The sequence below is a fragment of the Protopterus annectens genome, chromosome 16.part0, assembly GCF_019279795.1.
Source record: "Protopterus annectens isolate FY-2018-M chromosome 16.part0, PAN1.0, whole genome shotgun sequence".
Classification (NCBI taxonomy): Eukaryota; Metazoa; Chordata; order Ceratodontiformes; family Protopteridae; genus Protopterus; species Protopterus annectens.
Window position 1 is genome coordinate 238431129 of NC_056750.1, and position 17404 is coordinate 238448532.

Consider the following 17404-nt stretch of genomic DNA (forward strand, 5'->3'; position numbering starts at 1 on the left):
ACTGTATGAGCACATCCACTCATGCATGAATCGTGCCATCCCAAATAGAACCAAGGTGCTCTCATCCAAAAAAAGGAAGCCAATCTGATGGTCCCCTGCCATAAACAAACTTTACAACAAAAGGAAGAAAATGTTACAGAAAAGAGGAAAATCCCAGGATGCAAAAAACTCCTTTACAAGCCTCAGTAAGAAACTGAGATCCCTCATAAAATCCTCCAAAGCCAGTTACGAAAATAAAATTGCCAAAGATTCCAAAGACAGCCACAAGGCATTCTATAACTATGTCAAGAATCTAAATGGCAATGCTCAGATCTGTTCTGAGCTAAAACAGAATGGCATTAAATATACTGATCCCAAGGATATTGCCAATATCCTGGCAGATCGATTCAGTGCCAACTTCACCCCCCTCTCACCCCCTAAATGGCCCATCTCAATACCGGAAGATTGCCAAATTCCGGTAATAATGGCCACACAGGTAAAAAAATGCACTCTCCAAAGCTAAGAATACAGCATCCATGGGACCAGATGACATCCCGGGCTGTGTACTACATGAACTACAAAATGAACTGGCACCTCACCTAAGTGTCATGTTTAATCATAGCCTCACCTCAGGATTCGTGCCCACTGAGTGGCGCACAGCTACAGTTATCCCACTCCACAAGGGGGGATCCACCTTGGATCCCGGAAACTACCATCCCATCAGTCTGACAAGCCTTATCTGCAAGGCCATGGAGCGTATTATCATGGAACTTATAAACAAAGACATTGGCAACCTTCAAACACTGGACCCCACCCAGTTTGGGTTCGTGAAGGGCCGATCTTGTCTCCTGAACCTGATTGACTTCTTCGAATCAGTCTCCAGAGCCATGGACAAGGGTAAAGTGGTCCACACAGCATATCTAGACCTTGCCAAGGCCTTTGAAACCATCCCCCACTCTGGAATCATAGATAAAGTTACTAAACTGGGCATTAATTCCTACGTCACCCAATGGGTTGCTAACTGGCTTACTGAAAGAACCCACACTGCAAAAGTAGCTGACTCCAAATCCAGCTCCAGACAAGTGACAAGTGGAGTACCTCAGGGTTCAGTCTTGGGACTGCTCTTGTTTGGCATCTACTTTTCTGAAGTACAGGCCAACACTAAGGGACTCTGGCTAACAAAGTTCGCAGATGACTGCTAACTGGGAGCCATTATTGAATCCCCAAATGATGTGGATACTCTACAAAATACAGAAACAGATGCTTGGTGCCAGAGCCATGGGCTCAAGCTCAATGCCAAGAAATGTATAGTTATCCCCTTTGGGAAAAAACATGTATCCGTGAATTACCATATAGGTGGCAGTACACTAAACACCGAAAGTGTGATAAGAGACTTAGGGACACAGGTGGACAGTGGTCTCACCTTCGATAACCACATCGCCACAACAGTCAGGAAATCCTTCTATGTGGCACACCTCATCACTAAGGGCTTTTCATCCAGAAAAAAGGAGGTCATTGTCCCACTGTACTCATCCCTCATTAGACCCATTATAGAATACAATGCCCCGTTTGGTATGTACCTCTCAAGACATCTGCAACAACTGGAAAGGCCGCAAAAATACCTCACTAAAAGAATCACAGGCCTAAAGCAGATGTCCTATGCTGACCGCCTTAAAAACTCCAGCTATACTCTGTCACATATTGTCTACTCAGAGGCGATCTATGCTTAACATACAAGGCCATGTCAAACCCAGAGCTGTTGGACATGCTACACTTAAAGAAATCCCAATCACTCAGAGCCATACGCCCCAGGGATCTAAACCTTGTCATCACAATAAACAAAACATGCTGGAGGGATAGGTTCCTGACCCAGAGACTCCCCAGACTCTGGAATAGATTGCCCATACATGTCAAGCAGAGTGCCTCTCTGGCCCTCTTCAAAAGGAACCTTGATGATTGGATGGGAGAAAGGAAATTCACCCCGGGGATCATGTCAGTTGCCCTGCTAGACAGGGGTCCAGGGAAGTAAATAGTGTGGGAAGAAATAGCCAGGGAATTGTTATGGCTAGGCTTGTATAGGCCCTAGGGCTGATAGCCTAGTACCAACCTATGAACCTGTGGTGGCATGGAGTTCATGGACTTTGTTGAATATGCTTCTAATATTTAGGCTTAGTAGAAGGAAGTCACTTGGCTTTCTATTGGCTGTAATATGGGAGAGGTTGTGGTTTCTAGTCTGATTATGAGGATTAGGGTTGGAGATGGTAGGGCCAGGGTTGGGGTGGATGTCTCCACTTAGGGCTAGTTTTGATATGCATGAGGTTATTAGTTTTCTCAGTTTTTGAATGTGTTTGTTTATAAGGGAAACCTTATGATTGTGCTCTGTGGGTAATAGGTATGGTGGGAGGGTTACTATGTTAAGTTGTAGGGATGCTTTATGTCAGAGTAATATAGTTGGTAGAATATGTGGGGGGTGCATAGGGATGGTTCTTGAGTTGGTGGGAGGGGAGCTGAGTGAGGGTGAGACATGAGTGGTGGTGTGAGTAGTAGTACAGTGGTAGTGGTTGAGTGGGGGAATTATGGATCTTTGGTAGGATGTAAGATATGCAAGGAGAGTGCATGCAGTGAGCATAGGTAAGGTATGCTTGTACATGTTAGTTGAGGAGGTGTGATAGTAGTGGGAAGATGGAGGAGGTAGTGTTGGGTTAGCGCTGTGGTTGGCTATTGGAAAGATGGGAGGGGTTTGTGAGTGTAATAAAGGTGGGACCACTGGGGGCGGGAGGAAATAGGGGGCAGGGTGGGGAGTGAAGCGGGTAGAGACCTTGTTAATTGCTCTTATGAGGGGGCTGGAAACAATCAGTTAACAGAGTTAACTGATAAATGAACATATGATAGTGACAAGGGTGGTTGTAGTTTTAAAAATGGTGCCTGCCACAGGTAATATTTATTCATTTTGGGATTGTCTTAAAGTAATAAACAGGGAAGGGGGAGGGGAGAACAAGGGTGTGAGCAGGCAGTTCTTTGTACTGCTGCTAATGAGCCAAAGCAAAGACAAGTTTGTGTTTAAGAAACAATCACAACTGACCAAGGACTGCTCTGAAACTGTAAGTCATTTCTTAACCATTTCTCAGGTGGAAAAACAACATAACCTTGTATCAGTAGGCTACTGTGGTCTCAGTTTAAATTAAGAAACACACAGTATTGATCAGTTATGGATACTATTTGCTAACAGAAGGAAATAAGAGAGAAAGTGGAAGGTGTGTGTGTGTGTGTGTGTGTGTGTGTGTGTGTGTGTGTGTGTGTGTGTGTGTGTGTGTGTGTCTGTGTGTGTGTGTGTGTGTCTGTGTGTGTGTGTGTCTGTGTGTGCGTGTGTCTGTGTGTCTGTGTGTGTGTCTGTGTCTTGCTTACAAGCCAAAGCGGAGTGCTCTCCAGGGGAAAATGAATATTGGCTCAAGCGGGTAGACACATACTCAAAGTTAACTTTAGCTGTTTGCAGACAGTTCAGACCCGGACTGCGCTTTTCTTATAAGAATGATAAAAGTGGTACCGCAGTTGAATACTTAAGAGTGGTGTTAGGTTGGAGTGACACTGAGCTCCTCATGGGGCCTGTAGCAGAGTGGATTGTAGTTTTGTAGTATCATATACCCCCTTTACTCCTACAATTATTCTGTTCACAATTATGTATCATTACACAGCTGCACAAGCTCTGTGGAGTTGCTGAATGCTTCTCTATGAATCTCAATTGATATTTTGATATCTGTGTACCACTTTAGTTTATATTGTATTCTGTACCGAGTTATACTGCATAACAAAATTATGAGAAACTTCCTTTTAGACTCCTTTTCGGCATTTCCTTTTAAAAGTGTAACTGTGTTGTTTGATAGTGCTGTCTTTTAGTATGGCTGATATCTATTTGAAAAGAGCTGCATACTGTGTGTGTAGACAAATAAATCTTCTGACGATTTCCTGCATTTAAGAGTCTATTCAGTAGCCAACCATTCAGTATCCAAGAGTAACATAAAAGGAATGTTGTTTTTTTTTGTACTAAATATATAGTAAGGGTAATGTGAGATGTGAGGCCATAGGCCAAGTGTGTTAAGACTTCTTGGGTATCGACGTATCTGATTTATAATCCCATCCACTATGGAGTCTATAGGTATATTAATGAGCTCTGATTAAGTGGAACATGTGAGAAATGTGATTGGACAAATTATTTTCACCTGATCGGTTATATATCATCAGGTCCTATCTGGATGTGAATATATGACCAATAATGACTGATGGAGTTAGTAGATGTGCAACTATTTAATTTAGATCTATATTAGATCTTAATGGAGTGTTGGCAGAGTGTACACAATGCTTTGATATAGTGTGTGCAGTTGAGATGTATAAAATACAATCTACCATCTCTGCAGAGATTGCAAAAAGTGCTTGGCTGATATGTTAATAGGAAACTTTTTAATTTTAGTTTTTCATTTTGTGACATTTCACTGGTTATGTTGATGAGTCACTCATCATTTGGTTATTATTCATCCAACTGTGTTAAGCTTCATGTAAATTCTGCACCATTTTATTATTATTTCTTTTTTGATAGGGGAGAACAGGGTCCGACCTACTTGAAACCCAAAGAAATAGTAAGAGTTCTGTGGACTGTCTGGCTGACTAGCTGTTAGAAGTTTTGGAACTTTGATAATCTGAAGGGGACCCATAAATATATATATATATATATATATATATATATATATATATATATAAATATATATATATATATATATATATATATATATATATATATATATATATATATAATAATAATAATAATATGGGTGTGTGTGTGTGTGTATGTGTGAGTGTGTGCATATATATATATATATATATATATGTGTGTGTGTGCAGTAGTGTAGCTAGGGTAGGGTGAGGAGGTGTAAAGTGTTGGGGGAGGCGCAATAAGCCTTTTATGATTGCTCTTTAATATAGTACTGGCATTTTGCATTTGCGGTTAAACCTGAGCAATGTAGCACTCCATGTGTGGTCTAAACTGTAGCACACACTTTGCTACAATTTTTTTTCTAACACCTGAGCAGTGTAGTTCTCTATGCAGACGGTATAAACTGTAGCAACTGCTTGCTACATTTGTAGTAAGCATTTTGCTGCAGTTTAAAAATATTTTTTTAAACTAAAACATGAGCACTGTAGCAACTGTTTACTACAGTTTAAAAATATTTTTTAAACTAAACATGAGCACTAAAGTGTTCCTTGAATGCAGGTATAAACTGTAGCAACTGTTTGCTACAGTTTAAAAGAAGAATTGGGACCTGATTGGTTGGGGCTGGAGGGAGAGGTTGGGGCGTGTCATGCATCTGGGCCCCTTTTGGTGTGCCAGTAGAAAGAACATCCCTTTTTTTATCGCTGGGGTAGCATAGATCTAACTGTAATAAGCTGATCAGACACACACACACACCTATATATGTATAGATATAGATATATAGATATTGTTTTACTTGGGGGACTCTTCCATCTGGATTTAAATTATGATGTTATGTTGTCCATCTCGCCTTCCTTCCTTTCTGGTTGGGTTGAGAGCCAATCTCGGCTCTGACTCGGCCACTTCTAAAGCTCAAAGAGTCCTTGCTGGCTCGAGGCTAGCTCCTTATCCCAGCATGCTTAGCGGTAGCTACCCAGATCTCATTTGCCGCTTGCAGCATCGAGATTGTCTTCTGCTGGCTCAGGCTAAGTAGTGATTTTTTTTCTGTAAAAATTCTAATTGTTTAAGGCAAAATTTCTTCAAAGTTTAGTGATTACTCCTCCTTTCTGACCCCATATCCTCATTACTGTTGTTTTGCTGTTGTTAGGCCGTCGCTTTCTCTCAGGCCTTTACCTGTGTGTTGTTGTCGGCGGCCCATTTTTTTCTTGAGGGTTGTTTCCTTCTTGTCCTGTTATCCCTCTTTGCTACCTAGGGAGAAGCCATTTTAGTTAGAGGCCTTCTCCCTTTGGGAGCAGTAGCCATTTAACTTAGAGGCAAAAACCCCTCTTCTTCTTTCCTCTTTCAAAAAAAAAAAAAAAATTCAAGTTGTCTTTTGTGGTGTTTATTATGTCCAAAGAATCACCTAAGCAGTCAGGATTCAAGAAATGTGACTTGTGTTGCCAGAAAATGTCCCTTACGGATGGGCACATGAGTTGTGTGTATTGTTTAGGGGCGGTCCACCTGCAGGACTCATGCTCTGTTTGCCATGCCTTTAGCGCATGGGTTTTGCAGGAGAGGCGCAACAAACTTATTTAACCCCCAGGTTGAAGGAGCATCGGATACTCAGCCCTTAAAAAAAATCTGATGACAAACTGGCACCTTTGTCAGTTCCACCTTTGGGGCCGACAGAATCTAAATCAAAATCTTCAGAACGGATTGTTGGCTCTGAGGAGTCTTTTTCTCCAGCAGCTCCATCAGTGTCTTCGGAGCCATCCTGGACCCAAAAGAGATTGAGATCTCGTTCGCTGGACCCAGTGAGATCTGTGCCTCAGTCTTTACTTTTGCAGTCAGTGGCAGGTAGTCAATGGTCCTTGGCCCACTCCCCTTGATCATCCAGGAGTTTATCAGATGGTGATGTGGAGAGAGTGATGAACAGGCTGCTCAAGACATGGGTATTTGCTCAATTGTTGTCAGGCCCAGCCCAGAAGGAAGTGGCGCCATTGTCCGAACCAGTCCCTGTCTCTATTCCTCCTCCAACTGCATCCAGTTTGGAGCCAGAGTGCATGGAAGTAGTAGTGGTGAAACCATCGGTTCCATCAACCCTTGCCTTGTCGGTTCCGACATCCGCTCCAACCTCCTCGATAGTCTGCTCTGTCAAGGGGTCTGGGCGCTGAGACTCTCTCATCGGCTCCAAGGGGGCGAGTGGCATCAGACCCTTGTCTGACCCCACTCTCCCCTTCAGCGCCTCAGCACAGGTGAGTTTGGCTCCCATATCTGCCTCAGAGTTGTTGCCTTTGGTGCAGAGGAGGTCTCCAGGCTCCTCAGAACTGGAGCTCCGTTCTGGTGCCTTCGAGGTGATGAGGAGTGCGCTGTTTACCGAGACCGCTCCACCCTCGACTCCATTGGCTCTGTCCCCATCGATACCTGTGTCTGCCTCAGATCCTCCTCTCCATCCCAAGCATAGGGAACCAATGCCCCAGGATGCCCCACAGGGCAACCCCTCTTCTTCCAAGACCTCTCCTGAGCATGCCTCAGAGGAGGTTCCCAGGAAGAAAATATGTAAGAGGAAGCATGTGGACTCCCCTGAGTCCATCACTTCTGACACGGACTTAGATGACTCTGCTCTGGCATAGAGTCTCAGGTGTAGTGAATGACAGACGAATCCCAAAGAAGCTGAAAGGTTAGGTGTACAAAACAGTGGTGCAACCAGTACTACTGTATGGTACACTAACCTGGGCAGTAAAGGCAGACCAGATGAGGAAGCTAGAGGTGATGGAAATGAAGCCCCTGAGAAGGCTGGTAGGATGCACACTGTGGGAGGGACAAAAAATGAGGACATAAGAGCAGCAGCAAAGTAGCTCCAACTGCAGGAAAGATCAGAGAACAGATTATGGTGGTTCAGACGTATGTGCAGAAAAGCAGAAGACAGTTTAGTGAAGAAGATTTGGGACAGACAGAAGTTAAGAGGAAATGAGGACATCCATCAAAGAGGAGGATGGATTGCATGAGAGAAGATCTGCGGCAGTCAGGCATGACTGTCAAAGAAGGCAGAAATGGGAAAAAGGGTGTTGATAATACATTATATGACATTTGAATGTATTGCTATTTAAATAACACCTGTATTTTTGGTTCATCAGATTGTACTGATGAAGCCATGTTGTTAATGGTGAAACCAGTCTACAAATAGTAAAGATTTACTTTTGATGCTGCTTATGATTTCTTCCTAGTGCTTTCTTTTGGTGTAACTGGTTGTCTTTTGTTGTGCACTGGGTGGAATACATAGCCTCCTTGCAGTGTTTGGTGTTTTCTACAATTATTCATATTCTCCTGGAGTCTGTATTTTTACTACGAATTTCTATAACCATGGACTTTTATTAAGGATGTTTCATCATGCAACGATAGCATCCATTTTCCACCAGAACTATTAAAAGATTACTTCTTAAGCTTAACCCCTACTCTAACGCTCCTGACAGTCTACCCCTAATATTCCTAAAGATAGCAGCCAAAGCCATTGCATTCCCTATAAGTATCCTAGTCAACAGATCCATCCAAGAAACTTATGTGCCCAAATTATGGAAGAAAGCATTCATTCTCCCTATTCACAAAGGTGGCAAAAACAATGACATCTCCAACTTTTGTCTTATCGCTATCATGTCCCCTATTTCTAAGATCTTGGAAAAGTGCATTCACCTTCAACTAATGCCCTATCTATTTCAGAACCACCTCCTGTCCTACCCCTAACATGGCTTCAGACCTGGCCACAGCACCAACATTGCCATTATTTCTTTCTTGAATACTATTAGTAGAGCCCGTGATAACAGGAAAATAGTATCTACCATATTCTTAGATCTTTCAAAAGCATTGGACAGTTTCTCACCCCTTTGCTTCTATAACAACTCGCCATCTTTGGACTTTCCCCCATCACTCTTGACTGGTTCTCTAGCTATCTAAAAGACAGGCAACAGGTGGTCAAATGGAAAAACTATATCTCTTCCTATCTTCACACCTCTACTGGAGTTCCTCATGGCTCCATGCTCAGTTCCCTTCTATTCAATATTTTCATTAACAATTTCCAGATATCTGTGACCAATGGGACCCTTATCGAATATGCAGATGACTCTACCATCATCTGTGCAGCTGGCTCTATTTCTAAACTCCAATTGCAAACTCAAACAGCCTTCTCCACCACTGAATCCTGCATGCTTAAACCACCTAGCCCTTAACCCAAAAAAATCCAAGATCATGCTTTTCACACCCAAACGTCAACCCTGATGGACAAAGCCACATTTAATATCTAGTCCAAAACTAAAGCATTAATAGAAATTGTCAACCACACAAAAACACAAAACTTCTGAGAGTAACCATAGATGAACAACTCAAATTTGATATTCACCTGCAACAAAACATCAAAAAAAAATCAGAAGCTTGGAATACTCTACAAGCACATCTGATTCCTCAGCCCCTCCTCCAAACAAACCCTTGCCTCTACTTACTTACTTCCTTCCCTAATGTATTGCACCCCCATACTTACCAACCTCCAAACCTCTCTAATAACCAGGCTCAAGACTTGTTATAATAAAATTGCAAGATTTGCATCAAATTCTAAAAACTTCTCCCATCGCTGCACTGATCTTTTCTCCCTAAAATAGCTCAAACCTCCTAACTACCTCAACTATCTGCAACTTACTGCTGCTCACAAGCTTATCTTTAAACTTTCTGACTGTCCTGCCCTTAGTTCTGTCTTCACCTTTTACCTCCCAAATAGGCTCCTTAGATCTCAGAATCAGCAACTTCTTAAGGTTCACAAACCTAACCTGCCACCTGGCTAACTTCTCTTCTCTTACTTTTTAGTCAAAAACTGGAATGCTTTTCCATTAGCTATCTGAACTATCCAAAATCCTGCCCACTTCAAAACTTCCCTCCATACTTACCTATCCTCTACCTAGAACTGCTCCTGCACTTAGCCCCTTGAATACCTATCTCTAATAACATACTATCTCCCTTCATTCTGTAAATCCTCTATGCAACTCTGTCCAGCTACTGAACTGCTAAATGTGCTTTCAACTTTGTAATCCAAGAGTGTTAGCTGTGCTTCACTATCATTCTATATAAGTTTATTTTGTACCGAATGTGACTTCAACTTTATTTAATACTGTTAAATAATGCTATACTACCAATGTACATATTTTATTATATTTTGTTCTTCCTGGATTGTTCTTATTATATTTTATTCTTTTTTGATTGTTCTTGTTATTGTACTGAGGAGCTTTTTCTCATTGGGCCTCCACTGAAAATAGGCTCTTCACAGCCCAGAGGACTTTCTTGGTTAACAAACTGCAAATAAATAAATAATAATACATTTGAATTGTTTCTCCCATTTAGGGGATCGGTTGATGGTGGAATAAAGCATTGGTAATCGATGGTTATACTAAAAATATATAGGAAGCATTCCAAAAATTTCCTGGATTATTGAAAAACCTACTTTGTTCAGTTCAATAGAACATTAGATTTTTTAAAGCTTATTTACATGCGGACATGGCTTTTAGTGGTTTACAGGTTATGTTACAACCTGGAGTTGGAGTTTGTAAAGTTGGTATTTTTTTCCATAAACAATGGCTTGCCACACAACATACAACCTTGAATTATTTTATTAAATATTTTTGCAGTTCTATGAAACACAGCTTATGCAGTGTCAAAAATGGTTAATAATTATCATATACATATTTCAGGTCAGAATAACGACCATCAGTATATTGATAATCTTAAAAGATTTCAATCCAAAATTAGTAAGGTTGATAATGATTTAAAATCTTTGAAGTATAAGACATATATAATGGACTCAAATAACTATAAGAAGAGTGATGTATATGTCTGGAAACTTAAGAGGAATGGTAGATTTGCTTTAGCAGCTGGCAACAAGGAACAAGCTAAGACAAAATGTGGTTCATGCTTTTCACACTGTATTCTATGGTCTAGCGACTCTTGCTTCATATCAGGTAATCCAGCTGATTTGATGACTCCGTTACTGACATTGATCTGGATTCTGGTTTAGACCATGGGGAACCAATTACTAGTTGCTAAATGATGTAATTCATTAACTGTCTCTAATGATGGATGACTACATTTACAAATAATATGCAGTCATGGGGGAGGAGGAGGGGGATATGAAAGCATCAAAACAGCTTTCATGGAAGCTTTCACTCTTGTCCTGAATGCCATCAAATGACTGATTTGTTGGACATAAAAAATATGGTTATTAATACTGAGAGTAAAGTTTTAACTGATGAACAATGCAATGTGCTTAATTAAGGCTTATATTTCATCTCTAGTCCTTCTATGAATGAGGAGGTTTTTTTTCGTGAATGATCTAAAGGGCTTTTGTAGGTCACTAAGCCTCAGACTTTGGTTTGATGGGAAACATCATGTAGAAACTTTACCTAATACTGGTGTAGTTCAGTCCAACTTTTATAAATCGAAATTCAATCCATGTTATTATACTAAAGTTAAGAATTTTGAAGCCTTGGTAATAAAGGATATTAATTTTGGACATTATGGTATCTTTGGGTCCACTTTTAGGAATTTGACCTCTGCTCAGAGAATAAGAAGAGTTGCAACAGGATAGATCAATTGTTATTATGGCAACTGACAATGGAGGGGTAATGGAAGAATGGAATTTTGAAGATTATGACGTGGAAGTTGAGTCAACTCAGTATTGCATAGTTTTACTGTTAAATTCCACTGGACCCAACTCCAGTAATTAAAAATACATTTATGAGTTTTTGGGTTACTGGGCTGTTTCTGAGGTCATTTATAACATATTATTTAATGAAAATACAGATTAGAAACCTAAAGCCCAGATATTTTATGTATTTCCTAAGATATATAAGAATTTGCGCAAGCCCCAGGGCAGACCTTTGGAATCAGGGATTGGCTCCCTAATAGAACCCCTGTCAGGTTTTTGGAGAAGTGCTTGAAACCTTGAAAACCCTTCTTCTTCTTTTTTCTCTACTTAAGAATATTACTGACGTTCGTTGTCTGCTTCTGGGCATGGAATTCGAGCTACCCTAGCTCTTATGTACACATGATGTTAACTGCCCATATACAAGTCTTCTGCACATAGGTGGTTTGGCTGCACTTGGGTTTTGGCTGGAACAAGCCAGTAGTTACTCTTTTGAATTCAGTGACATCTTGTTCAACTTTGTGAGGTGGTTGTTAATAGAAATGTGTTCTAGTATGGTAATGACTGTTTTTGACAAATTAAAGAGATGGCAATGGGTAAAAATTTTGTACTCATTTATACCAACATTTTTGTGATTTTTTTCAAGTATAAATATATTTATAATGAAAACAATTCATTTTTCATAAGATTAATATGTGGTGTTAGATGTGTGGATGCTTTGACAAGGGAATGCTAGTAAGATTAATGATTTTGTTCATTATTTGAATACTAATGAGTTCTGACTTACTTTTACTGTACAGACTGATTTTTATAAAAACCATTTTCTTGACGTGAAGATCTCAGAGATGGAAGACTGTTTTCTTCAAACTGATAGTCACAGGAAAAAGTTTTCTAAGATAGTCTTGTCATATGATTGTTGTCATCCACATCATGCGATTAAAACATTCCCAAAGCAGTGTTTCTGAGAGCAAAACACATATGTATCACAGAGGGTACCTATTTGTCCACCTCTTGAGATCTGACTCATAGATTTAAACATAGACGACATGATATGCACGGTTGCTACATTTAGCTACTGTTGCTCAGGAGATTTTGGAAGTAGAACGTGCTCTGAGGTTTTGAGATATGGAAAAACATATAACAGCAAAGCTATCAGATTATTTTTCAGTTATGAATCTAATGCCAATAAACTATAAAGGATTATTGATAAACATTGGGACAGTCTGTTAACTCACCCTGTGCTAGCAATACTTTTGCACGCTAGATACCTTTATAGTTTAAGAAGACGTAAAAATCATTTATAACATTTTATTTATTTATGTTTTCAAAACTATGCATTAACCCTAGATCCATCACACCCAATAAATCTTAGATTATGTTCAGTTCTTTTCATTGTGGAAAATGTAGTTTTTGTCCTTATGTCCATAATACTACCTTTTTGGCAGTAAAAATTATTTTGGCACCTTTATGATTTGAAATGCAGTTTCTTGTAATGCAAAATGCATTGTTTACTTAGCACAATGTACATATGGTGGTTTCTACACTGGTCATCCTTCATGTACACTTAAAGAGAGGATTTCATCACAAGCGTATAGTCAAGATTTATTATCAAAAAAGACAGAAGATAGATTGTGTTACTTGGGAGACTCCTCTCTCCTGATTTAAATGATATTCTACAATATATTTATCAATTAGGAATGTATTGAATGAGGGAATATGCCAGTTTATTGTTTTTTATCTGATGTATTTTATGGTATTTTACTTTTAAATAATAATTATGTTATGTGACGTGACTGTATTTCTATTTAAATAACATATTTTTTTGTTTATTCAGTAGATTGTACCGATGAAGCCATGTTGTTACGATGAAACCAGTCTACAAATATTAAAGGTTTACTTTTGATACTTATGATTTCTCTCTGGTGCTGTTTTTTGGTGTAACTGGCTGTCTTTTGTTTTATTAATGTTTTGTAGGGTCAGGAACATTATGATGGCAAATATAAGTGTATTGTTTACATTTGCAATCATTAGGTGTCAAAGTAAGACTTTATTATTGAAGTGTTAGACAGCAGTACTAGTGCCATTGTTTTAAGTACATTCCAGTTATACTGTTTTAGTGTTTCATTGAAAACAACTATGCAGAAATTTGTTGTATTTCAATAATATCTTTATCTAGGTTATGGTGAGTTCTATTAGCATATTCTGGTATGTAGTCACTTATGCTATCTGACAGGCAGCCTACTTTTGTCAGTTTGACTGGTTTGCTTGTAAGAATCCAATCTAATATTGAGGGTCTCCCTGAAGTTTTATTGATTCTAGTAGGTGTGGTTATTAATTGTCTGAAGTTGTACAACTTTATGGATTCAGTGGGGGTAGTGGAATTTATGAGGTGCCAGTCTATATTTAAGTCTCCAAGTATTACAGTTTCATGGTTAATTTGTTGGGATATCCATTACAGGATGCTTTCAGCAGTATCAGTGTTGTTCCCTTATGGTATATAAATTGCTGTTAAACATATGTTTTCCTATTGTTGATTTCTGAGGAGTGTTATTAGAAGTTCAGCATGCCTAAAAAAAGGAAAAAGGAAAAAAATCATGGGCATTCAGAACTGCCATATAGCTGAAACACCTGATGTCCTTAAGGGGTAATTTGCATATATCCCATTTTACCTCTAATACAAGAGGTTTTAAGGGATCATAAAGTGGAAAATCTAGCTTGTCTAGGTTTTTCTTGTAGTGTGTATCGTCTATGTCAAGGGAAGTTATCATCTTTCTGTATTACTGCCTTATCAGCCCCGTAAGTAAACAAGCAATGATGTCTGACAGGGTGAGTGTTCCAGAGAAATAATGGACTGCTCAGACAGTGTCTGGACTCTACATCACTGGAAAGTCCATTACTTCCCAGTAATGTCCATCCTGGAGGACATTATTGTGCTCAGAAAATGTTAGATTGAAAGAAAGTTTAGAATTCTTCTCAGATCATGCATTTTCCATTTATTTAGAATATTTTGTTTCATTTATGGATTCCTTCTCTTCATTTTGAATAGTATATAATATTGTATTATTTGCTTTACAGCTCTTTCAGTATTTTACTGTATATCTCTCTTCCCTTGGCTTCCTGTATTCCTGGATGCTTCTTGGCCATGGGTGTGTGTTGATATATCTCTTTATATGGTTTTTAAATGTGTAGAATCTTCTTCTCTCTGTAACATTTACCAAATCTTAGTACCTTTATGTTTTTAAAGCACCATTCCTTCATCTTTGCTTGACTAATACATTCTTATGAATATGTCTGATTGTTGCTCCCTTATGAATGTGTCTGATTGTTGCTCCCTTATGAATATGTCTGATTGTTGCTCCCTTATGAATATGTCTGATTGTTGCTCCCTTATGAATGTGTCTGATTGTTGCTCCCTTATGAATGTGTCTGATTGTTGCTCCCTTATGAATGTGTCTGATTGTTGCTCCCTTATGAATGTGTCTGATTGTTGCTCCCTTATGAATGTGTCTGATTGTTGCTCCCTTATGAATGTGTCTGATTGTTGCTCCCTTATGAATGTGTCTGATTGTTGTTCCCTTATGAATGTGTCTGAAGATCGAACCCCTTTTCTAGGTTAGTCAGAAGTGTATTTGTAGGCATATTCCAGTAGCTGTCTTTCAGAGTTTCCCTACCCACATTGATAATTGATAAGTGGTCTGCCAAAAAAAAAAATGTTCTCTCCATTGCCCCCACAAGTCCTTAAAGAGAGGAAAACCTTTCTGTGTTATCAAATTATATGTTAAATTGGTATCTTCAGCAAGAACGTGAAGTACCTACCCTGACACAATTTGTTTTTCTAATTGCGTAACGGGATGCTGTTTGCTATCATCAGACAGTGTGACACACACACACACACACACACACACACACACATATATCTATATGTGTGTGTGTGTGTGTGTGTGTGTGTGTGTGTGCGCACATGCATCCATATTCATGTGTATTTTACTCTGACACAGCATGCCAATACACAAAATTTAAACTGAGCTTTTGTTTAACTAGACTTTGTCAAATATTGAAACATTATGCAGTTTTTAGTACAAAATGCTGTTTGGAACTGAAGAGGAGAATTAAAAGTAAACATGCATTATCATAACACACACACAAACTGGCATTGTGTTACTGACCCAATAATATATTCACCCTCATCAGCCCTCCAGCTAAAGATAAATTTGCCATGATACTCTTGCCTGCTTCCAAGGCCTTGTTCTTACTCACCAGTCCAATAATATTCCAGGGGTAACGGCGTCTAAAATTTCCACTGAAGCTGAGAGCAAGGGCTACCACAACAAAGACAGCAAATGAAGTAATATAAATCCAAAAGTGTTTCCATATAAATTTCTTCACAGCAGTAGAGAATGTGAAGACACAGACAATAGAGAACGTCACCAGCAGCTGCACAATTAGAACTCCATACACCTAGGGCAAAGAAAATTTTAAATTATGGAAAAGATGGGAAATAAGTGCAAAAAAGAAGTTACTCATCACCATCATCATCGTATTATGAGCATACTGGCCATTAAGACCCTTAAACAAGGCTTGTGCAAAAATTAAATTCTCATCTCATGTAATTATACAATGCCCTTTTGAAGGGTAGAACATTTTATAAGCATGCAAAAATATTTTATAAAGATAATAAAAGACTCCACCCTCTTGATACTGGCCAAAGTCAATTATGCTGTTGCATACCTGAATGAGGTTTAATGGTGTGTGCCTTTGTTTGTTGGGGGGTGAAGTAATGCAGAAATATGGCATCTCAATTACAGGTATCATAAGCTCAGCATTCACTTGCATTAACCCTAGCTACAGGAGAACAAATCTGGTTTGCTCACCATTTTGAGTGGTCACATGACAGCATTTTTTTTGCATAAGGCTAGTATCAGTACTGGATCATATTTCTAGGCTTCCCATCAAGGTATAAAAGGACCATAATTAAGAAGAAAGCCCAATAATAACACTATATTTGGGATTTTAAATGTCTTCAACAAGTCACTTTTAAACCCATCTTCTAGTGTGTTAGCATGAATGTAGAGTACAAATGTTTGTCCATGCCCCATCACAAATTTGAGGTACACTCTAGGGAATGGATGCGACAGTTCATACTTGAAATGACTCCACTATGAAATATTGAGGGGACATCCCCAAAATGTAAACTGCTTTTACCCCTTACTTAAACTAGCTAACTATACTGAATGCACTATGTGGGAAAAGGAGGAACTCCCTGTAAGGTGGAGCAGAGTACTTGCATGAACTGCAGTCTAGCAATTCCATTATAGTAATAGAAAACACAGGCAGGGAAACAAAACTGTGGATATAGGATTGGGAAATTAGTGGTCAACAAATAAGAAACTGATCACATGGAAGGAAGCCACTTAAAGCAGTTTTAGGCTTTTCTGGGTGAAGTCAAAAACGTGCTGTGAATTCAGACTATAAACATGAATAAAGAAAATGGATAACACAACTACAGGGACAGCTGTGCCTCATATGTATGCCAAGTTTGTTTTGCTGTCTTTCTGGGTCTGTGTGGGCTCCTGATGAGTACTTTGATGTCATCCTGTCTTCTGGAGACATGGTTGTTGAGAGACAACCTTAGGTTGTCATACATGTTGTTTTTGCCACTGTTTGTCATTCAAACAGTTTGTGTTTCACTGTACTTTTATGAGTCTGCTATGTGCCTATGCTTTTCAGTCATACAATTTCATTGTTAAGTTAGTTACTGACAGTTATAACTCTAGTACAACTTTTTGCAGATAAGTTTGTATTTTGTGTAAATAAAACTGAGTTTTTCTCCCTGGACCTCTGATGAAAATGGACTATTCTCAGTCACACTATCCCATTTAACAAATGTAACTACCTAACCAATTGCTTTTGTGACCCTACTAGTGGCTGGAAATAGACTTCAAGGATTGACTACATAACTAATTAAATTATTTATTAAGAATCAGGCAAAATGGGGAGCACGACTGTTGACAGTACTGTGTATTTATGTGTGTGTGTATACATGCTGTAATACCTGCACGTTTAAT

General features: G+C 39.2%; 1 protein-coding gene across 1 annotated transcript in view; it reads right to left on the reverse strand.

The window, feature by feature from the left end:
- LOC122791065 (protein lifeguard 1-like) overlaps positions 1-17404 on the reverse strand; it is a 247227-nt gene that overhangs the window by 47092 nt on the left and 182731 nt on the right. Inside the window, exon 6 of the mRNA XM_044058840.1 lies at positions 15597-15797. Within this exon, the coding sequence (XP_043914775.1) occupies positions 15597-15797 (201 nt within the window). The remainder of the gene's footprint in view (positions 1-15596; positions 15798-17404) is intronic.